A 24,835-nucleotide genomic window follows, 5' to 3' on the forward strand; every position below is an offset into this window, starting at 1 on the left:
ATGAGAACCATTTTTAAGGGATAACTAGTAACATGAATGTAGTTGTGAATCAAGTGACATCAAGTGTACTTACTTCTGGGGTTACAAAATGCAATGAGGTGAGGTAGTCAAATTTTTGACAACTGCTTGTGAAATGCAGGTACACTGCAGCAACAGAAGTTACAAGAACCCAAATTCATTAGACCCATGACTTTTTTTAATATTTTGTTTGTACACAAAAAAATGGTATCTAATACTGTGCACACAAGATTAAGTGCTGCTTTGCATGTAAGCTTCATTTTGACATCTTATCTGACAAATCATAATTATTGGTCCTGATTATTTGCTGTTCAAGTAATTTTCTGGCATGGACTTGGGATAACTAAAGAACAAACTGGGTTAAACCATACGCCAGTTAAACTACAAACACAGAGAAGAAAGATGTAATGAAGACAAAAAGTCAGTGACACTGTGATCGTGCATCCCTAATCTATCTCTGCCTGATCTGGTATGCACACGGAGTATTACACACACTGGTACTACATGAAGGCAGCTGTTCTGATTCTGGGCTCATGCTCAGACAATATGATGCACATATTATTTGCAGATGATCAAAAGTACAAAGGCTAATGTCACTGATTTATCGGTACTTAATGCAAAGAAATTTATGGCAGAAAAATTTTATTCCATGTATGAGTGGACTTAAGAACTCAGTATGAAAGTCAAAGACAGTGTGCCCCCTTGATAAAATTTGACTAAAATTTAATAGAACTGACTCTGCTCCCAGTTCTACCCATGGCTTCCTTAACAGCCTCTGAAAAGTAATTTTAGCTAGGAATAAAACAGAGATAATGAAATCTGTCTCTTTTCCAAGTGCTTTGAGGTTGTGATTTTGCTGAAAAGTGCTTCTAGTAAGGGCTATTGCCTGGAGTGTCTAGAAACTAACAGGCAAGTGACTCCCTCCTCTTCCCTCTTTGCCACTGGTGTCACAATCCTTACAACTGGACTCAGGCATCAATACTGTCAAATCACCCAGGATGATAATTTGGTGTCTATGCTCCATCCCTAAAACCAGCTTAAAGAACAGATTTTCTACCAGTAAACTTGATTCTCTATTAAAGCAGAGATGTAATAGCAGTTCATATATCTCTACAACTTTCCTCTTCAAGCAGTGAAGAAATTCATGCACTGTGCTTATTCTTTACTATTTTGTTCCCCCTGAAGTCACAACAAAATGTAAGAGGTTGTAAATTAAACTAGTTAAAATGAAGCCTTTCCAAAACCATTAGTAAAAACAAAGGTCTTTAGCAGTTCATTTAAGGATCTGTCTACTTGTCTGTAGTTTTCTTCAGGAGTTAAAAGAAACATTTTACATCAATTTTGACACCCACCTCCCCTTTTGTTTAACTAACACCTCCTTTTATTTTTTCATTAGAAGGTAAATATCCATAAACTCAAATATTAAAGAGGTCATATGTTTAACAAAGGAGAAAATTCCAGTACCCTTTTCCATGTGTTTTGTCTGGGTGATGGATTAAGTTACATTGCAAGATTCAGCTTCAAATATTAACTGACGCAATTAGCCAGACATAATTAGACAGTCAAGCGAGAGAGTAGTAGTTGTCATTCACTGAGCTTTTTCATCTTATGACCTGTACAGATTTACATAAGGTGAAGGCCAAAATGGACTACAGCATTTTCATTTGACTAGCATTTATGAATTCATGTATCATTATATATAAATATTACCTTTGATTGAGATCTCATTAAAGGTCTCTCTATCTCATATCAAAATGTCAATAACACTCCTAAGAAGAGAAATGTCATTTAACTAAGGCTGTGCTTATTAATTTAATAACTTCAAAAATTATCACAGAAAATTACTTTTTTCTCATTAAGACACCTATTGTTTAGGTTTTTTCCTTCAAAAAAATGCTTAACTTTCTTCAGAGATTTCGCAATGAAAGCAGAAAATAGTCAGCATTTGAACTGATAGCTACCTTCCTGAACTGAAGAAGTAGCAAAGAACTCTCCCGCCACTGTGTTTCCTTTTGGCTTAACATGGCATTTTTTGGCTAGACATCGGAAAAGCCTCCTCCCAGTGTTGTAACGTACTCAGTGCAAAAGTGACAGAACAAAGAAGTAAGATCACTACACTGAAACTCGCATTGAAATCAAGTGAGGCAAGTAGAAACCCAGAGTGCAAAGGCAAATTATTTCTGCATATTATTTCTGATTTTACCCAGCTTCTGCCCAGGCGTCAATGCTTGTCTGCTGTTTGGGAAGCAGCGATGCTTCTTTCTCCATAACCCTAGCACAAATGAATGTGGTTGGATATTTCAGGTAGATGATAAATCAGTTATATATGTCAAGTCTCATACCACCTTTTCAAACACGTCAACAAACATCTGACATAATCCCCTTGACATGGAGTTTGCATAAGATGGAAGAACGACAAAAAGAGTTCTCTTAGTCACCAGCTATGGGATTTTACGGATGCAAGGCAGGAGACCTTTGGCTATTCTCTAATGCTGCATCAAGATAGACAAAGCCTGTAGGGATGAGAATTGGCTTGCAAGGCTATGTTTTTACCTTTTTTTTTTTTTTTTCCCCTTTTGGTCAAGATTGGAAAGGTTGGATCTGTAAAATCTGATGTATCTTGCTATTCAAAAATACTAGTTGTATAAAAGTCCACAGAATCCTAATTTGCATCTGCTTCTCCAGACAACACCAAGACTTATGCTACTTAATTCCTTTTGCATTCTGTGTTTCCCAATTTTTCTGAATGCCAAGGATGCACCTAAGAAAGAAGTAATGCAGAACATGCAATACATACGGATTAATTACTTTTTAAATATGGGACAAATCTGGCAAAGAATTTTTAGGGTAACAGTGTAAATGGCTAATACTATGATCAACTCTGAAGTGACTGGTGCCAAGTCTGATGCTTATCTCAAATCATGAGTTATAAAGTAAAACATCTGACTTATAGGGTATAGGGAAGACATGAAAAGCCAGAGCAAAAGAGTAAGGAAAGCATGTATGAACAGCCTAGACAATCTAGAACAGATGAGTTGCTCTTCCTTCATCACTGTAGGGACTGGAATGGCTGCATGAACAGTCTTTCCACTGCAGCAGTTTTGCATTTAACACCAAGGACAGCCTTCTAGGCAGGAACCTCATTACCAGGATGATAACACAGCCTGACAGGGAAAGGGTGCCCTGTCTGCATTAAATGGATATTGAAGAATGAGTATGTGGCTTGGTGGTGCTAAAGTGCAAGTGGGTGCATATACTAGGATAGTGCACAGTGTCATGTGTGCTGATGTGTTTGCACAGCTCTTGATGGGAGCATCTCCTACAGTGAGGCTGTCTATCAGGATGTACTGAAAAGCACTGAAATGCATGGTCCTATGACTTGCACTGTGGTGTGAAGCCCATTCAGCCTTGGTGACGCCACCATTAGCTACACAAAATGACAGCATAAGGACAACAACTCTGACCCATTCTTTGGCATGTTATAAGCCTAAATAATCTTGGGATTGTCACAAAGAATATGCAATGTTTTACCCTCAGAACCTCAGTTTAAATGAAGAAGCTATAAAATCAAAAACAGTGAATAAAGGGTTCCTTGGCTATGTGTCTGTAGAGGCTCTTAGTACAAATTGTTCCAGTAAGGACATGGAATATCTTATGCTCAGTAATTTGCCTCTAGTTCCACCTGGTTCGGATGGTAACATAAGACTGTGTTTCTTGGCTAAATCCACCCACTTTCAGTTTAGTTAAATCATGCTCCTTTTGGGACTTTGCCATAAAAGTAGAAAACATGCAGATCTGGAGAGACAAAGAATATTTTTGTACTACTGGAATCTCAATTAAGCTATCAAATTTCTAGACATGCAAATAATACTGCGGACAACTCCATGTCTGTGAAATTTTTAGGTATTTCCCCCATAGTATTTCCCTCTGGTATAATATACTCTATAAAATCAGTAGTGCACATAATTTAAATGGCTGATACACCATTGCTATTCATATATATATATGTTTTGAGACATGAACTCTCTATGATATATACTAAATAGTGCTTGCTTATTTTTTAAAGAAGAGTATCTCCACTATCTGGGCCTTTCTTGCACTTTCTTGATTTATCTTTCTCCCTCATAGCATCGAGAACACAACAGCTATGACTACATAACATACACTAAAACAGCAGCATACCATATTCAGCATGCACTCAAAGGATCAGTAACTCAGATGAATTTCCTAGTTTTAACAGCAATTCTGAATGCAGTCAGCAAGTAGACTGTTCTTCTAAACTAAGCCAATTAGAAGGCAGAGGAAAGAAACTGAAATGGCTATCACACCGCCCATTTTCTAATCAAGAAGTTATTCTAATGAATTAATTTAAGAACTTGTTTCTTAAATTCATATAAGTAAATATCCATAAATTTAATTTGATAAAAATGAATACAAAATGGATCTCCCTCTTTGTTACCTGTAACAGATTGTTTTATATACTGTGTTCTCAGAAATAACTGAACTTCATGTCCTCAATGGGCACTTGAGTCAGCATGATCATGATTTCTTTGGTCACCCACAGCTACAGACAGGCAGTCTGAAAAGACTCAGTTGGGCTCTGGTAGACCTGTGAAAGTAAAGTTCTGAGACAGGATCTTTACTGGCATGGGAAAAAGGTAAACGATGCTGTCAGAAAGAAGCTGGTAAAGCAACTCATTTACATTAACTCATTTAAACATATCAGGATTAAGTCTCACATGAAAACAGAATGATTGCAATTTCAATCTATGCTATTTTTCACAGTTTTACATGTGTACTCAGAGGGAGACCCATGTTTTGTAGCTTAGCCAGGCTAAGGTATCAGTGTACACACAGTCCACTTTGCATTTTTCATGGCTTGCACATTTCATAAACTCCTTTTCCAGATTTACCTCCACTGGTAGCTTAACATGTCTTGAAAATCTCTGCCTTTCTTCTTCAAGTCATTTTCTCAGTCCCCTAAGCTTCTTCCTACTTTAAACTCTGTATGAGTCCTACTCAGTATGAGTGGGACCAACCTTAAAGCTTATTCACTTTGCTTTTAACTTCAATATAAAGTATCTTTGGCTTCTACCTTTCCTCAACATGTTCCTGTAATCACTAACAAGGAAAATTACAAAATCAAGACAAGGACTAAGATTTTAATTTCATTTGAATACAGATGCTTCCCAGTCTGTGTGCAAAAAACCCCACATCATATTTTCCTGATATCTTTGACATTTCTTTTAAGAACAACTAAGAGTAAAAGCACTAACAAGACAAACATACATCAGGATTATATTATGATAATGTGAATTAATTAATACAATAATCTCCCAATCATTACTTAGTATATTACAAATTTCATATAGATAATAACTTACATATATAATGAATAATATTGTTATAAGTTAATTACACAGTGTAGCTGATTTAGTTGCATTTAGCTAAGGAGCTCTTCTGAATTCACTGCAGATTATGTCTTCAGGCATATACTCTCATTTATAACTGTCGCTTGTGACAGTAGCTGTTGGCTAGGGTCCTTTGTAGATCCTTCCTTTATGGAAACAAATGCAATCCCCTCCAAAACAAAGCAAACAAGAAACTCCAAAAAAATCCCTGCATATACAAGACTCAAAATCTCTACTAGCTAAGGTAGGCAAAGACAAAACACTAGAGGATTGCAAGTTTCATTTTACTGCACTTCTGCCCACAAAATACCCTCCTTAGCAAAGTTATAATGCCTCACTGCATTTTATTTTATATAACAAGCCTTTTAAATAATGAAATTTAACATGCATCTTCTCAATTCTATAAACTGTTCTGTTTTCCAAATCCTTATAAATTAGAAAGGAGGATTTAGGCAACTGCCAAACACTCCCAGTGATTCTTCTTGAAGTTTTTACTGACTATAGGAAACAAGTCACTTTCTAGCCTTTGATTTCACACCAGAAGAATAATTTCACATGACAGGAATGGGTAATAACTGATAGCAAGTGCACAAGATACTCATAAATCTAAACCAAGGGAGTCTTTCTTTGTTCAAGGTATTCAGCATTTTGTTCTAACCTCGTCATGAAAAGTCAGATGAAAGAGAATCTCAAATACCTGAAATGCCAAAAGGAAAAATGTGAGAAAACAGGAGGGAAAGAAGGTATGTCAAAGTTACCCACACTATACTCCTACATGCCTTTTTCAGATTTACTGCAAAACTGCTGGAGCAGGAATGAAATTCTAAAACAAATTTCTTAATCATCCCCACTTCCTGTGACTCTGAAGTAAAGATTGGCATATCTCAGCCAGATAACTTTGGAAGGCAACACTTTCAATGTGGCTGGTGTGCTCCTCCCATAATATGGGGACACACAGACCAAAGCAGTGACTAATCTTTTAGGTCACTTTAGGACAAACACATGCCAGGAGAGTTCATTGCAGGGGAACAGACTATATCCAGTTTGAATTAAGTCTCCCAAACTGCATGCTTTGTAGACAGAAGGGACTCAGCATCAATTGCTACACTCCTACTGAGCCAAATTACTTGCTAATTTAAATATAGCCCACAGTACTGCATTTTTACTGAACCTGACAAAAGCCTACAGCAAATTCAGAACTGACCCCGTTATTCTCACTGAGCTATAAGGGAAATTACACACACAATTCTCAATCAGTCTATGTGGTATGTTTTCTGGAAGCTGCAGCACAGACTGGCGTATATTCACATTTTAACTTTACAATTAAATAAACAGCCAATCACAGCAGAAATAATCTAAATTCTTTCAATTTCTTTATACTTACATGAAACACAAGAAATGGTACCTCAGGAAACTATTGGTTTTTGTAGTAGTAAGATTCATTAATGAGTAGAGTAAGCTATGAATCTTTGGTGCTCTGCATGAATGTACCTTAGACACTGCATGCAGTACAGTGCAGCTCTCTTGCTAGGGTACCTTAATATACCTTCTGAATGGTAGAAGGTTACGACGGCAAGAGGGATTTACAAGGTAAACTAAATACACAGAGGTAGAAGGAAACCAGATGGCAGGAAACACCACTAGCAGTGTTGCAATATAGTTATCACCAACTCTAAAGCTAATTATTTCTGGCTATGGAATTCACATTCTTCAGGTCCAGGGAAATATTACTGAATGGTTTGGGTTGGAAGGAACCTTAAACACCATCTAGTTCCAACACCTCTGCCATGAGCAGGGATACCTTTCACTAGACCAGACTGCTCAAAAGGCTGAAGACAAACCTTCAGAGAGGCTCTTATTGCTCCTTATCTATGATTTATTTTACAGATCCAGCTTTCCAAGACATGTAGTATATGTTTGTGGCTTTCTGCCATATGAAAAAAATAACCACCTCCAACAAAAAAACCCAGCCTCCATCACCACTATTTGCTATGTATTATGTCCAACATTTCTGCAGGAGAACTTCAACAGCAATGAAAGCTGAATGAAGACTGTTCAAACTTTTAAACAGCAAAACCCTGTAAGAGTAATTCTTACAGATTGTAAATTCTAAAGACAGCAATGTTTGGAGATCAAAAGAGCCAACTATCAGTTGAACTTCTGAATGAGATAGTATTTCAAATCTGAGATTGAAGCTGTTCTGAATATGCTGTTTCTAAAAGAGAGTAGAAGTCTCTCCACAGATAGAGGGACCACTTCTACAGATTTAGCTATAAGACTAAAGATATGATATACCCAGTACCAACAGTGAACTTTTAAAATTGTTTACATTCACACATAAATTAGTTGCTCATTCTCTTAACCTTTTTTGCACAAAAAAAAAAAAAAATGTTATCTGGATTACAGAGCAATAATACTGTTTATTCTGAAATATTCTTTCCCTGACTGGCACAGAAATCATGCAATATATCACAGGTTTCCATTAGTGCATTCAAAGTGATGGCTGCAATTCACATTATATTCACAATATAAGCATGTGCTTATATTCATATTAGTTCAGCAAACTAATAAATATGGGTTTTAGTTATGTATAACCACAAATCTCACTTCAATAATTAACTAGGTTACACCAAATGCTCAGAATTCAACATGTGCATTTGTCCAGCCATATTAATGAAACTGCAGATAAAATGGTTAAAAATTAACCAAGTATTTAACTGCTTTGCAAGATCTGGAAAGTTTAAACACATATGTAAATGTCACACTGAATTAGTGTTAAGATGTGCACGTGCTTAAATTCTGTATTGAATCAGGGACTAAATATCAAATGTCTTCAGGATATTTTCATATGCAGAAAAAATTAATAATTCCTTCTAAACACCATGAGCTGCTATGAAGCTTTGAAATTTCAAAATATGTGACTACTGCAAAACTAAAATTTATTCCATTTGGAAATGATATATACCATAATAAACTAACTTTTCGTAAAAACAAATACATCCTAAAATAATGTAGGTGAAATAAAACATGATGGGATTGCACTGTTAGTTAGAGGAACAACCGTACTTAGACTCTGGTACTTGTGACTAAAAATTCTGATAGCCAAAGTTTTCACTGATGCTAATGAAATGTTCTTTCATGAGAAAAGCCAAAAATCTGTCTTCTTTATAAGAGTTTTCTTACAGTTTTGTTTCTTGTTTGCTTGTTTTACTTTGGGTTTTTTGTTGCTGGGGTTTTTAAATTTTGTTTTTGTTTGGGTTTTTTTTTAATTTTGTAGTTTTGGAAAAACAAGTGAAAAGAATTAAGGAGATGTAATGGCTGTTGATGACTTAAAGAGTATACTGATGGAGAAGCAGACCAATAACGAACTCAAATTTATGATTATGAGAGTTAAGCAGTCATAGTTTTCCCCACTGGCAGAATAAGAAGCTCTTAGTAACTGGATAAGGCTGAAGGATATTAAATCATGACCATGCAAATATCTATTTGCTAATGCCTTTTGATAGTAACATATTAGGTGTCATAAAAGTACACTTGTTTTTGTTGTAGGCCTTTATTACTTTGTCCTAATAATTTTGTGGAGAACACATCCTGACTGTATTATTACTTACTAGTATTAAGGAAGTTTCCCCTTTACCTGGTAACTGATTTTTTTTTAATTAAACTAGTATGTAATACTGACTTGTTTCTCAAAGAACTTACAGAACATTTCTAGGCACATTCAGATATCTTTACTGCCTTAACTAAATACACTTGAAAAACATATTTTTGTTGTAGATCATCCAAGTGAGAATATCACCATATTGCTATGAAATCAATTATCACATGTTGTAAAGAGTGAATGAAAGACTGAGGTGTTCTACTTGCTTAAGTTCTGTTTTGCCATCAAAATTCTGTATCTACTGATGTTAGAAAAGAAGTCATTCATAGTTCTGGAAGTTTCTGAATTGCTATGTACTAGTTAACCAAATGGACAAAAACAACAGATGGAACAGGAATCTGGATGTCACAGTACTCTTCCAGGTTACTGTCTTAATTATTGTCCTAGAGCATTCCACTCCTTTTTTTCCTTCCAATATGTTCTTGTGTATGTGTTTGAACATATATTCAAAGTTTCAGCTGAAGGGACTTTGCAGGATTCTTATTTAAATCCTGTCTCAGTAAGCAGACAGATAAGATGTTTTCCACATCTTAAGTATCTTGTGCAAATGAAATAGCCTGAGTAAGATTAGCTATAGCTTTAAGCTTACTAAGGAGCTTGATTCTGTTGACTATGACTCTTTAGGGTATGTATGTAGAAGAGCACCAATAGTGAAGATCTCAAGTAGGCTCAAATATAAACCACGCACTCAGCTAATCAGCCTAAACAAGGGAGGAGCAGTTCTGGATCTACATAGAATGCAAGCCGCTAAGAGACTCTGCTTTTATCCTGAGAGACGGCACATCTTCCTGTCCTTATGGCCAGACTATACACAATCTATCTAAGTGTGAACAGAGAGAATATGTATGTACTTTACATACATAACAGCTACATGGCTTGTTCAAAAATACAAGTTAGTTGAAAATTTTAATGTAACCTCATCCAAGAGGAACAAAATTTGAGATGAAAAATCAGAGTTACCTAGTCTGTCATTCATACAAAGTTGTATTAAAGAACAATGCAGATGTTTGCTAGTTCAATTTATTACACTCCAATGCTCTAATTACAGAGCTGGAAGTGGCTCAGTAACATATATTCTGTAATATCCTATGCAGTTACAAAAATTCAAATTATAGCTAAACAATGTTGTTAATAGTTTATCTGCTATTAACATCAGATACATTTATGATTTATTTAAAAAGTAAGAAAAAAAAAACCAGCCCCAAAGAACCCAAAACATCTCCCCCCCGCCAACCCCCTCCCCCCCCCCCCCTCCCCGAAAAACAACAAAACCCAACAAAACAAGGGAAGAATATATTTAAGTTTAAAGATTTTCAGTGCTGACCTACTAGGTCATGTTGACCTAATTGGTTCCACACAGGCCAAACTCTAAACTAATTCAGTGGTAAAACAGTAAATTCCAAGTTATGCTTGCTTCTGCAAGACCTGCTTTAGGACTCTCATCTTAGCAGCAATGTAAACCTATTCATAATCTCAGCATTATTCACCACAAAACAGAAAATAATACAAAGTGCTATAACTAACTATAAAGGAAGTCAATGGGAGATAGATTAATTTTATGGTTTAAATATTTTTAACCTTCTTGAGGTCAGTCATTGTCTGAGTACAATTTTTTTTAATATATTTTCATGCTGTCTGCATAGTAAGTGTAAAAAAATCAGGGTCTAGCAAAGTTGGCTGCTGCAGAATGGTGCTCAGTATTCAGCTGACCACCTCTGTCCCTTTGGTTTGGCCTACAGTTATTTGCTCCTGTAGAGGATGAACCTTTAAAGTACTCACCTTTCTCTAGGAGTAAGATCTGTACAGACTTAGTAAATGAAGACATTTTTTCTAAGCTTTTAATCAAGTAATTCAAACCCTAAACCTCCTGTCTACACAACTCTGCCTCCATCCCACACCCTGCATGTCTCTGGCTTATTCCTAGAACTCCTGTGGTTCTCCTGCCCCTCTCAGGTATTAGAAGGTGGCCCAGGTAGAAAGAGACACTGAGTCATTTCTCCTCAATATCCACACTGAAGAGATAGCACAGCAAGACTAAGTAAGCGTGGTTTTTTTGCTCACTTTCTCCCATTTTTCCTATCCCTCAGTATATAGATGGCTTCTTCCTCCTTCCACATGCTCTCTTCAACCAAGCATTTAGCAAAAGTCAAGGTTCTAATGTTTAATCACAATGGAATATTTAATGAGACATTCTTTGAGGAAGCTTTTATCAAAATACTCAATCTGTCTCACTTTGAAACAATCATTTGAGAAACACTAAAAATAAGCATTGTAACTTCCCTACATATTTAACATTCTTTAATAGCATTCCCTCAAAAGACACACAGCCTTAACGGTCACTCAATTTTAATTGATCATTATCTAACTAAAACTGCATGACAACTAAGTTAATTTTCCCTAAGCTTAAAAGGATTGTTTCTTCACATCTTAGTATTACACAAAATTTTGCCTATGCCATTATGTGGTTTGATTATGGTGCAGAAGCAAGTCCTTCTCAAGGTAACAAAGACTGTCCTGATGTTTTCTTATTTCTTGGTATTATGCGAGAATGCCTCACTGTCAGTTGGCTGTTCACCTTCCATGTCCATGATCAGCAAATAATCAGCAAATGAGCATTTCAGCACCTTTCATGAATACTTGTTTTGTGTGTATTTAAATTGGTTATATTCACTGTGAATTTCATTAAATATATACCCACCCATTTCAGAACTAACAATATGTATTTATGCTTTGTCATGACTGCATGACTGGTGAAAATAGCAAGATCTGAGATTAGACTTGTGAGCAATTGTTTTCAAACATAAGGCTTAGTTTTGTGGGTACCTATATACACTTTTTTACTCTTATTTTTGAGTAATGCTGGAATACATGCATGAGCATATGGAGATTTAGTTTGAGGATTTTATTTGTTTGGTTTTTGAGGGTTTTTTAAGTTCATGCATTGAACTGAAGAGTCATTACTGAATTCTGTGAAAATACTTCTCTATGCTAAGATGGCATGCCATGTAATTGATTAGTGAAGTTTGGGGTTTTGGTTTTTGCTTGGGCGGGGAGGGGAGTGTGTCGGGTGAGCTGTTTTTCTTTTGGTTTTCATTTTGCTTTTGTTTGTGGGTTTGGTTTTTTTTTTTAATACAGGTTTGGGAAACAGACATTGACAATAAATAGGATAAAATAAACGAGAAGCGCATGGGTATGCCAGTACACAAGCTTATTTGAAGCAATTTTCCATATACACATGTTGACCCACCATTAACAGTAAGCAGCTGACTGCTTGAAGAAAGTAGCACAAGTTACGTTTTATCCATGGGAAAAAGGCTAACCATGACAAATACTAAGTGCAAGCTGACATACTCTGCATACACACACCCTCCCTTTAATAGTTGGTAACCTCAGCAAGGTGGCTACATGATGTGACATGACTGAAAATGCATTCCAGTCCAACTGCCTAGAGCACAGACTGTGCTATCACACCAATACTAATATTATTGAACTCTGCCTTTCACCATAACTGTGATAATATCAACCTAGTGCACAAATGTACGTTGTGTAGATTATGGGGAATAAAAGTTTGTATTTCTGAAAAATGTCAGTAACTGAACTTGCCTCTGTTTGACAGTTAGCCTGATGTTTCCTGCCTCTATCACATCTGCTTACCTGTCCTCTAATATTATCAGTTATGTTTGTCCAACTCATCAAATCTGTGAATCTGCAAGACAAGCTCCCATTTTCAGATGGCCCTACTATATTCTTGAGGGGGTATTTTGTTCTGTTATGGTTTATTGAGGAGGAGGTTGGATTTGGTTGTTTGTTTTTTCTTTTTAAAGGAAATACGACTTGACTACTTTAATACACATTTTTCTTGGATACTTAGCTTGTTTCAGTGACTCCAGTATTACTGGGAAGCAGATGGAACTTCTCTCCTGGTATCTTGCCATCCTGACAGAATAATGCATGTGAGCACTTGAAAAATCTTCATCTTATTCTACATTGCTCTTAGATGTCTTCTAGCTCCTGCTTTGAAACTGACACACAGCTTGGCTTATGCTTTTCATGGTGCTTCCATGATTTGTGCTTTCATCAGGCTGAACACAGTGTACATCTCACTTCGTTTCTTACTTTTTTTCCTGTACTTATACACAGTATAGTACATATACCTGTGTACATATCAGACATCTGAAACTGATACTGAAAAAATGCTTTTGACTTCAACATGCTAATCAAAGTTTTCACACACATAAGCTACTGTCAAATGTTCCTTTCCAACTTACTGTATCATTTTTCTTTCAATGGGTAAATTGCTTTCCAATTGCTGCCTGTGTTAACTAGATTTGCAAATGAGAATAGAGCAGAGGATGTCATATTCAACTTCAGTGAGGTTTTGAACACTCTCTACCCCACCATTCTTGTATCCAAGGTGGGATATTATGGTCTTGATTGATGGAAAACAAACAAACAAAAAACCTGATAGCAGCCAGCAAGCACCTATGAGAGGGTTAGCAAGATGATAAAGCCAGGCTCTTCACAGTAACACATAATGGGCGGATAGGAGACAAAGAACGTAAGTTGAAATATGAGAGGTTTGGACTGGATATGAGGAAAAACATATTTATCATAAGGACAGTCAAGTACCAGAACAGGCTGCCCGGAGGGGTCATGCCATCTGAATAACATGACCTGCTCTCACAGCTTTATGACCTGCTTGGAACAGGAGACGGGACTAATGACTTCCTCCTCTACCTTCCAACCTGAACTATGGTCCTAAAGCAGTAAGAGCCCCATGTCAAGCACAATTTTATTGAGTTTTACTCCCCTGGCATTTCTAAGTGTACATTGAGACTGTAGTCAAATACAGTTTCTGCCATACTGGTACAAAATTCATACAGCAGGTTCTGCTAATATCAGATTAGAGCCTGTGCTTATTATTTGGCATGAACCTATGAGGCAATGAGCAATATGGTGCAGGTTACCATTAGTTTTCGCAGTGCCTTGAAGAAACAGTAATAATTAAAAGAGAGTGTAATTCAATTAAGTGCAAGTTTCTGTATGTAGGCAGGAAGAATCACCTATGGAAAGTCCAAATGAGATATTAAGTAGTGGCTCTTCAGAATAGTATCTGAAATTAACAATGAATCACAAATCAAATGTGAATAAAGAAACTCATGCTAATATTAAGAAGGCTCATTTTTCTTCATAAAGGTATTCTTTGGAAGACATGAAGCAATTCTTTTTTCCGCTCAGTGCTGACAGAACACCAAATGCAGCATTGTGTCTAATTGGGAGCACTATGGTTCCAGAAACACATGGACCAAAGGGAGTAATTGGATTGAATTCTCACATTTTATCTGAACACAGATAAAAGCGAAATGTATGATCATATGTCTATAAAACATTTTCTGTGAAGAAAGGGTGAAGAAATTTGAGATAGAATAGCTACAGAACACAAGACTAAGGGATTATCTGGTAGACCTTCTAGTAGGTAATAAGTAGTTTAACAGAGAAAGAGAATATGTTTTCCTTCTCAGCTCTGTACAGGACAAAATGACCTGAGTCCAGACTACACCAAAACTATTCAGGTTAGACATAACAAAGAAATTTCAGAGTAGGGACAACAAAGTAATGCAGTAGGTCACCACAGGCACATTTCCTCTACTGGGAATTTGTAGAGATAAACTGGATAAACATCTGTCAGGAATTAGGCAAGTGTCATTGATGCTAGCTTAGGGAGAGGAATGGATACATGACTCAATGATTTTCTATGGTTCTATGAATAACACCATCTGTGACATAGATTTTTCTTAATATAACACTGTAGGTGGCACTAGCATTTTTTTGTTATAGGCTTAACTCCAGTTATGTTCTTGGGCATAAGCAGCTATGGACTGATGTGCAACTTGATGGTAGATTGTTGCTTTCCCAGTTCAGTACTTCCCAAAGCTTATATTAGGTATCAAGTTTGTAAAAATATCTGCTTTTATGAAAACAGCTTTATTTTAGTTGTAGCCAGGTTTGGGCACTTTGTCTATTTACATAAACATTTTGCCTGGCTTTTCAAGAATTGCTATGCATGTTACCTAATACATGAATTACACAGTTTAAGGAAGTTTGAAATCCAGTTTTTTATTTTCTCCATTTGCTTTGTCTGATTCACACCAAAGAAACTGAGAAGCAGTCATTTTACATATTTCCACATGTGACAAACTTGGCAGATCTTACTCATTTAAAAACGCAATTTAACAATTTTAGAACCTTTTCTCAATGCAACATATTGTAACGTCCATTCCTAGTATAATTTCCTGGTGCACACATTTCTATTATGTAGAGAATCATATGTTTAGTCTTACCAAATTCATGAATTTAAAGTTTTTATCTGAAAACTGAGTCTTCTGGTTGTCCATGAAGCCTAGTGTATAGAGTAGAGCCTCATATTTTCTTGCATCATTCTACAAGTAATTTACGCTGTCCTTAATAGTATTATGATCTTGCCACTGTATAATTTCAACTTTTTTTTTCCTTGAATGCAATTCTATTTTCTTCCCATGAAAAATGCTAAAGGATTCTTTGAATCCTAGCACATTCACTGATGTCCCAGTATCTACTTGGCGTTCAATTTCCTGTTTCTGTACTACGTCTTTAAATGTGGTGGTACTCTACATTTTAGAAACCATTTAAATTGCGCTGTATTAACATATAGGTGCAAAATCTTACCCTTCCTCCCTCTTAAGTCTTGCTTGCTTCCTTAGTATAACACACATTTTCTTTCATCATCTGTGGGCTTTAGCATCGCTATTCCCTTTTTGTCAGTCACTGAATATATCCCCCTGTGCTGGGAATTTTCCATTATCATAGTATTTATTTCCTGCAACCAAAGATTTTCCATTGTACCTTTTCTCCTATTTATGAATTTCATTTTGCAGTTTTGGTGCATATACTTTGCATTTACATACTTTCATATACTAATTTTATATTATTTCTGTTATATCTAGTCATTCTCTGCCCTTCCTTCGAAGAACAGAGGCTAAAATCTAAACCATACAAGCAAAAAAAAAAAAACCCAAACGATTTTTTATTACTTAAATATTTTAACCTTGGGCAGACCTGACTGTTTTTTTCAGCATTTAGGACTACACACTACAGGAAGCCAAGGAATGTTTTTAAGGACACTGTCTCTGCATGTTGCTGATAAGCACTATATAAAAATCACAGAACTTCAATTAATATGTAAAGAATTCATCAACCACTTAAATCTTTGCTAATGCTGAAGCACAGTGATCAAATAAACTAAGTACACATCCCTAATTTGCTTGGATGTACAGTGTTGTATGCTGTATTTACCATTAAAATGCTTTTCTGTAGCAACTGAAATATTGGATTGCAGAATTATATATACTGTAAAGGTGGATTTTGATTTTTATTCAGAAATATTACACAGATTCATGTAAGATACGCAGAACAAGTTGATGTCAGAACAGCTAGCTCTAACTATTGGAGGATGTGTTCCCAAGTTTAATTCATTAATTAGACTTCATTTGTGTCCGACTTAAAAATCTTATTCATGAATATTCAATATGTGAGATTTGGACCTCACTGCGGCGCCCCCTTCTGCTTGTGTTGGAAAGCATATCCAAAACAAAGGCTGAAGAGTCAGACATGCATTTCCCTCATTTACAGTGTGGGCAGCAGATAGGGGAAACAACAGAGAACCTCAAGCCGGAGATGCAGTTCCTAGGACACAAAATGCTTCTTAAACCCCTTTTCCTCATAATTCATTCTAACTGTGAATCTCACTGTAAGACAGAACTGAGAAGACACTTGTGGTACTGTTTTTTGTGTTATTACTGTTATTATTTAAAACTGCCCTGAAAAAATAAAGAATATCACTGTTCTTTTAAACAGTTCTGATTATGTGAATGCTAATGGAAAAGGTTACTTAGAGTTCTGATTAAGTGATTAGTTTGCCTTTATATTTTCATAAGACCTTCATAATGACAATATAAATTTAGTGCTATGGTTGCTCATAAACCATTAGCAACAACACAAATATCTTCCTCATAGATGGGAAGGTAGAAGGTCCTGAAAAATAATTCCGGTTTGAATGTGTGGAAGTAAATTTATGTAAATTGCTGTCAGTCATCTATGTATTCATTTCACAAGCAAAACAACATTACAAATGATATGTAGCCAACAATCCTTCACTTGAAGACATGAAATGCAAATATTTATTCAAAACAGAAAAAGAAAATCACTTAAGGAGAAGCATGAGTCTTACCACGCCAATAGAAAAGTAGTTATTGATGATGTTGTAAGGCACTGGGTCTCCTTTCTCATCTTTATCGTTGGGTATTACTTCGAATTTCCACCTGTCCAGCAAAATCTCTGAGCTGTTCTCAATGTCTTTTAAGATCTTCATCAAATTCTCACCTTCATAACCTAGCAAAACATGAAAACGGTTATTTAATCAAGCATACTAGAGTTTTGTTACATTTTCTTTTTCTTTCTAGATGATTGGTTGGATGGGGCTCTGAGCAACCTGATCTAGTTGAAGATGTCCCTGCTTGTTGCAGAGGGCATTGTACTAGATGACCTGTAAAATTCCCTTCCAACCCAAACTATTCTATAACTGTAAAAAAATCTACAGATTTCGCTGAACATCAAATTTATACTGAAGAAAATAATTTTACTACACTTGATCTTAGCCAAAAGGCCGAGAAGCAATAATAATTTGATTTTCAAAACTTGCCGACCCCTTGAATTTTCCAAATTATTATATCCAAAAAGCTGTTTTAATTTGCAAATTGTTCTTGTTATGAAATTTGTCCAAATATTTAAACACCTTTGATTTAAAAGTTTATGGAATAAAGACATACAGTAGGTTTGTCTGATTAAAGTCTGACAAGTGACTGAAAAGTTAAAAGCTGTCTACTATTTTTTATTGATTGCTTCAATGTGGTATAGCATAACAAATCCAGAATTTCAAATCTGTAACTGATGACTTAGCAGCAGAACTAACATTTTTTTCAGTCTTTCAACACTTATGAGCCTCCTTCTGCTCTGTAGAGATCTATTCTTACTTGGCAACAAGCACTCATGTCTTCAGGTAATTCACTAGTAGTAGCAGCTCACCACACTGTATACTAAATTCAGTGGAAAACTTGTTTACACACTCCTGAGTATATACAACATACAGTCCGCATGTGCACATGTATAAAAGGTGTGAGGATTTTACCAAATGACATTACAAACTCTGAAAATTATTCAGAGTAAATACCTTCGCAATAGATAACTAAGATTTGTGGATTCATTTCTTCTTCAAACCAGAAATAAATTTTCATATACAAACAATATGTACTTCTTTGGCCATTAACAGTTTGAGCAAGCAAAGCCATTCAAAACCTCACTGCTCAAAACACATGGCTGATGTATCTATCGACAGTTGTATAATATGTTTTTGTTAGTTACTGCCAACCACTGCATAACAGCAGGATGCAGGAGTCCATTTGTTTGCATCTTTGAGAACACTCACCAGCAGTTTAGTTTCTAGAAACCCTGTCTCCTATCCCATCTATGGAAGTTTCATTGTCTACCAAGAAAGCAACTGGTCAAAGAATGACAAAAGCCAGAATATTTTCATACTGTCTTTTTCTACTTTAAGTCCAGATGGAACCACTCAAAACAGAAGGTAAACGAATGGAAGTGAATGGAAGGACATGTTCCCACTAATGTAATTAAATGCTCTCATAGCTGACCCTGCTTAGAACAGGAGATTGGACTAGCAACTTCCTGTGACCTCTTCCAACCAGAATTATTCTATTACTCTGCTCTATGAACAGTTGAGAAAGTGAAGCAAGGCTGAATTGATTGTGTTTTTTTGATTGGTTTTATTTGTTGGGGTGTTTTGTTGTTGTTTTTCCCTAAGACTATGCAAATAACCAATCACCAGTCATGACAGAGAAAATAAAGGAGGTCCTCAAATGATTTGACAGCATGAAAACTACTGAGAATTTACTAAAGATTATCTGGTAACTAGGCAGACATTTGGAAATGAAACTTGCTATGGTAGGACAGAAGAAGGAAGGGATATCTACAAAGGCTGAGAAGTTGCAAATAAAGTGCCAAGTTCCAAATACACATCTCAAATGAAACAACCAAGACCTAAACAGCACTGTGAGCCCATAAGCTAACATGCTTTCACCAGAGACTGAGTCTTGCCTAAGACTTCTCTTTCTTCTTTGTGTCTTCTTCAAGTTATCCTGTAATGCAAATCCTGGAGGAGCTGAGAGAAAGGCTCCATACATCCAGGAAAAGATGCAAATGGGGTATTAAAGTTTTGACTTTACATATATTCTCCTTTCAACATTCTTTGCCTTTCATTTCCTGCACCACAGCACTTATTGCTTGGAATTCTCTGTAGGAGAAAAGAAGTGGAGTGGATCAAAAGAACAAGTCTGAGGACGAGACATATTTTTCATTTAATATTTATGAATATTAAAAAAGATGAAGCCACTCCAAGCCCATTATTAGCTGTTTTCAGTAACCCTTTCAGAACAGCCCCAACTAAAATCTGTTTAAGAATACTCCCTTTATAAGGTATTGATCAAAGAAATAACTGCAATAGAGATGCTAAAAAGCCAACCAAATAGCTATATACTACCCTCACTGCACTTTGGAGCCTTTTTGGTGTTAGGAGAAGCTACAAAGAAGGTATAAAGAGCGATTACAACCTTTAATAGTTGTAAAACCGTTCACATAACATTTAGAGAGAGTTAAATCCAAGAAGAGGATAGGTGATAACTGTTCTTTATATACATCATAAAAAAGAAATCCAAATGTTGAGAGCAGATTTTGATGCAAAAGTTTTCTTTTTTTCCTTTTAATTATATAATGCACTGTATTCATAAATTTGTTTACCTCCTCCCCATCTCAGACACCTTGCTAAATCATTGCCAGTCCCAAGAGGCAGGATAGCAACTGGAGGATGCTTAATCAAGTTCGCTTTCTCTGTGAATAAAGAAGGAAAAAAACATAACTAATTGTTTGGTACCGACACAATGTGTTAGGTTTTGTTTCAGTGACACGTTTCTTATATAAGATTATGCTGCCTGCTCAGCAACAAGCATTTCACCAAGCCACTCCCTTATCCGATTAATATTCAGTTCTTAATCCTAATTTACTCAATTGTTATCATGAGGACTTTTGTAACCAACAGATATGATAAACATTCATAAACAGCAATACCAATGATTTTTCCAAGACTGAAAATTGTGTGCTGTCTGTTGCATTCAGGTCTGCCATTTTCAGCTACAAATGCAAATGTGTAATAGTTAAGGGCATAAACAATGAGATGAATCTTGTACTTTTTCATCTGGATGACCAAATTTATGTTTAAATGTGTATTCACTTGAACTGCTCTTGAATTCACTTGCTAACACATGAGCACCATCACCAAAAACTCCTAGAACCAACACCAGGGATTTTCCCATCAGGAAACAAACCTGCTATTTGAAATGAGCACTGATGTATATGATAAGTCTTCAAGTCAATATTTTGTATTTAATAAGTAATGATTTGAGATGTATGAATTTACAGTGTCTTTTGACTCTTTACTGGTATGTTTTTACCATTTCAAGCCAAATGATCTCTGTTCAAAATCCAATGGGAAACCCCTTGTCAAGCCTTTCTGAAAGCTGGAAATGGGGAGGTATCCCCATTCTACATCCCCAAATGCAGAATTTGTCAAATCTCATTTGATTGGAATGACTAGCATGTCCAGTTTATAAGTTCTACTTGAATAGTTAAACAATCAGCTACTTTGTTCACAGAATTATGCACAATTATCAGCAATTCACAGAAGGAGCTTATATATCCAATGGATGTGGCAGGGAAATCTTGTTATTTATCAGTTTCTCTCATCAATACTTTAGGAAGATATAGCATTCACAATACCAGCACCCTGCAAAGAGAATCTAGCATTTAATAAAATAATTTTTAAAAAGTTTAGAAAAAAAAAAAAAGGAGAAAAAATGTTTGGATTGGTATTTGGGTTTTTTTTTTGTGTGTGTTTGTGTGTTTTCTTTTCCTTTCCCCTTTCCTTTCTTTTTTTTTTTTTTCTTTCCTTTTTCCTCTCCCTTTTTCCTCTCCCTTTTCCTTTCCTTTCTTCTTGCTTTGTTCTTAGCTAGGATTCTTTGTGTATCAGGATATCAGGGAAGAAAAGACCAAACTAGAAAGTGTGCATTTCTCGAAACAGGCGATTTCTTCAACTTTATATGCCAAAGGGCTTTTGTTCACTGGAAGGCAGCTTTGAAAATCTTATTTCCTGCACCTATGAAACAAAGTGAACCTAGATCCCCAAATAATTTCTTAGTTCTGTACCACAAAAATTGCTTCAGAAGGTAGTATTTTACTGAAACATAACACAGTCTTTTTTTCAAATAATACCACTGACAGAGAAAGTAACTGCTGCATGACATTTTAGACCTAATGAAACAAATTATGACAGAATTAACAGCTGCAAAACTTCACCCCTTCCAAATTTAGGTAATACATCTGATAGTTATTTATGTTGATTTATAACTTTGAAAGCTATTTGAGAGTTACTATCATAGCTTGCATTTGCAAAAAGGTTGTTTTTTTTTCTTTTAATCAAGATTAGAAATATGCCTTTGCTTTTATTCATTCCTTCATGACATTATTTTTACTTTTCACTGAACTTGAGAAAAGGTTTTCTGGTGCCTACCTCCCACAAAGCACACGCTTTTAAATGTTCTTCATCTAAACTTTCAGTTGAGTCCTTTGACCTCTCTTCATTCCCTTCCTAATTTCCACTGTTACATGTTCCCGTTTTTTTTTCTCTTCAGCCCCTCTAAAACCAAATAAACAACCATGTGGTGTGGAAAATATTCTCCCTAAGAAGCCTTGAGCAGTTTAAGTCTGGAATATCTGGACTTCTGGGTCTTCCTAATAATTTATACAGAGGACTTCACAGCCAACTGACTTAAAAACCTCCAAAACTGAAACAGCTGTTAGCCCATTATCTCCATTCTGGGATAATGAAGCATAAACAAAAATTTGGTAACAGAAAAAGCAAATGACCTAAGGTAAATGGTCTTAAAACAAATAAATTAAAAGAAATAAGATTTGAATCTGGGGAATAGACTATGAACTGAAATTAAAACAGATGGATTAGAATTTCATGTTTTCTGGAAATCTAGAGACTACAAACACTGGATCTGTCTAGGGATTTTGAGTATCTTTTGCAATTTGAAAATCCTTAAAAATAATCATGTCCTCAACTAACAAGTTTCAAAAATTTAAATGAAAAAGATCATGGTTTAGGTGGCTGTATCCATATTTTGGTATACAGTGAAGAGCAGCAAAATGGAAAGCATTAGTCAAGCAAAACTATGAAAACACTTTTGATTACCTATGCAATCCAAAATCCATCCTACTGTCCCATCTCCACCACATGCTAGTACTCTGAACTCAGGAACATCTCGGAAAAAATTTAACCTAAAAACAGTAAATGAAGATATCTATTACGCAAACATTTTATGGCTTAAGAATATTCATTTATGTGAATGTGAACAAGTGAACACCTGAAATACCCACCTCTGTTCACATAAATACAATTCAACACCATGTTATCTGAAAAATCTAATACAAAATTATTAATTCAAGCATTATTATCATATATTAAGACTAGAAGTAGCTTGGCTCTGATGGTTAATCAAATCTTTATCTCCGTTCAAATATTTTTTTAAACTATTAACAGAAAACAATATCTATTTACCTAGTTGTAAATGGGTATGGAGAGTCTCAAGACAAAAAATTCTAACACGGCTAAGCATATTAGACACAATTCCTTGTGAGGTGCTGCCTATAAAAGCATAATGAAAACTGTATTTCTGATAGTACAGTGATACATAAGCTGAGCATTTTGTGGCTGATAAAAACAACTTTGCACCAAGGTTTAATACAAAATGAGTAAGCGTCACACTGAATAGAAGATCCATTCCACCATCCTACAAACCATATTTCAAAAGTGAAACGCTTTTAGTAATATTCTGCTTCTGTATCCCACCAAGTGCTGGACAGTATCATCACCTGATTATCCAATTCATTCAATACCAATGTTCCACAATGCTGGAAAGTGAGCATATATTGAAACAATTCTAAGTTGCGGTATTTTAAAATTAAAAGCATCTTTTAAGGATATTCATTACTATCACAGACATCTTACTGCATATTCTATATGATAGTGAACAGATCTCATTTCCAGTTCGCAATCTCCCAATAAATGCATAATTAGTACATTGCATGCAAATTCTTAAATAAAAATATACAAATTAACTTGCAAGTGTTTAATTCAAGCTATTTTCCATATGAAATTTTAATGCTGCACACAGAGTGGTGCTCTTGTCCCTAGAAAGCTTTAAAAATTCTCTTAGGCATTTTGATAAAATTAAGAACACATGACAAACTACAGAGTAAAAGAAAGAGTATGTAAAAATGAAATTAAAAATACAATGGTCAAAAAATGCTATTTAACATGTAGAAGATGACAGGACAACTTGTTGGTCTACTAGTTTTAGACCAGCATTTCGAGGTTAGAAAGCTACACAGAATTAAGCCCATCACATTGTTGTCCCACTCCCTCTAATTTTCTCTGCTGAGTTGTTACACAATTTCAAGTGTCACGTATGATGTCTAAAGGATGCTTACTTGCTCTGTATTAAACTCTGCTCTGCCCTTCTCACCTCTTAGGTTCTACTTCACACATCCACAGGACAAGTGCTATAGGATCTCTTCTGATCCAAAACTTCATGTGCCAAGTCTGACTGGGTACACTTGGGGAATGCATGTAATAAGCATACTTGTTGAAAGACCCTCTGCTGAGAAAGACCTTCTGCTACTGTAAGAGTGGGCACTGAGGTATGCCCCTGGCCCACAGGTATGTATCTCTCTCACTTCACGAGACCTGGCAAAGAGACAAATGCCTCCAACCACCAGCATCCCCACTTCATGCTGGGTCTGCAGAAAGTTAACAGTTTTAATTATACTTCTTCCAGTACTGAGGGTATTTCAGATTAATTTAAAATCAAATTATAGCCTAAAGGTGATGGCCGGGTACTAACTTCTATAAATATATTTAAGCATTTCTACCACGTGTAACAGATGTCAAAAAGAAGGTCCGGGGGAAAAAAAATAAAAATATAGAAATGAAAAGTACAGGGTATATGCTAGCATTAATCCAGATGGGCAGAACATTGACCCAAATCTTCGTCTTCCCTTTTATAAACAAGCATTCTCACCATATGGCTATCAAACATCCTTTTTGTTTTGAATGTATATTTAATCTTCATCAAAAAAAGTGTAACTTCCCAAGAAAGTGGGGGATTCAAGAATGTGACAAAGCCCTATTGTCAAAAAAAATCTGAGTAAGCTTCATTCATATTTCCCCTGGAACAATTTATAATCATACACGGTGAATTTTCCAAACAATTTCATAGTACAGCATTAAGTTCACATGACTTTTTATTTTTATAAATTTAAATGTAAAAGTGATACATACATTATATAACTATATAATACATAAAATACATAAAGCATCATATACCTTACATTTTATATTTGCATATATATAAATATAGTGAATATAAATATAGTGTGACAAATATAAATATTTATAAAATCAAATTAATTTATAAATTTAAATATAGTTATATAATTACATATGCAAATAAATCTCATT

General features: G+C 35.5%; 1 protein-coding gene and 1 pseudogene across 13 annotated transcripts in view; both read right to left on the reverse strand.

Moving 5' to 3' along the window:
• The window catches only part of DGKB (diacylglycerol kinase beta), a 500,304-nt gene that overhangs the window by 190,216 nt on the left and 285,253 nt on the right, over nucleotides 1-24,835 (reverse strand). For all 13 annotated transcript variants that reach the window (XM_065666235.1, XM_065666238.1, XM_065666233.1 and 10 more), the window contains 3 exons: nucleotides 22,508-22,593; nucleotides 19,996-20,085; nucleotides 17,357-17,517 (listed from right to left, as the gene is read on the reverse strand). In XM_065666235.1, the coding sequence (XP_065522307.1) occupies nucleotides 17,357-17,517; nucleotides 19,996-20,085; nucleotides 22,508-22,593 (337 nt within the window). The remainder of the gene's footprint in view (nucleotides 1-17,356; nucleotides 17,518-19,995; nucleotides 20,086-22,507; nucleotides 22,594-24,835) is intronic.
• LOC136009516 (U2 spliceosomal RNA) lies at nucleotides 17,630-17,803 on the reverse strand (annotated as a pseudogene).

The sequence above is a fragment of the Lathamus discolor genome, chromosome 2 (assembly GCF_037157495.1).
Source record: "Lathamus discolor isolate bLatDis1 chromosome 2, bLatDis1.hap1, whole genome shotgun sequence".
NCBI classification, from domain to species: Eukaryota; Metazoa; Chordata; class Aves; order Psittaciformes; family Psittacidae; genus Lathamus; species Lathamus discolor.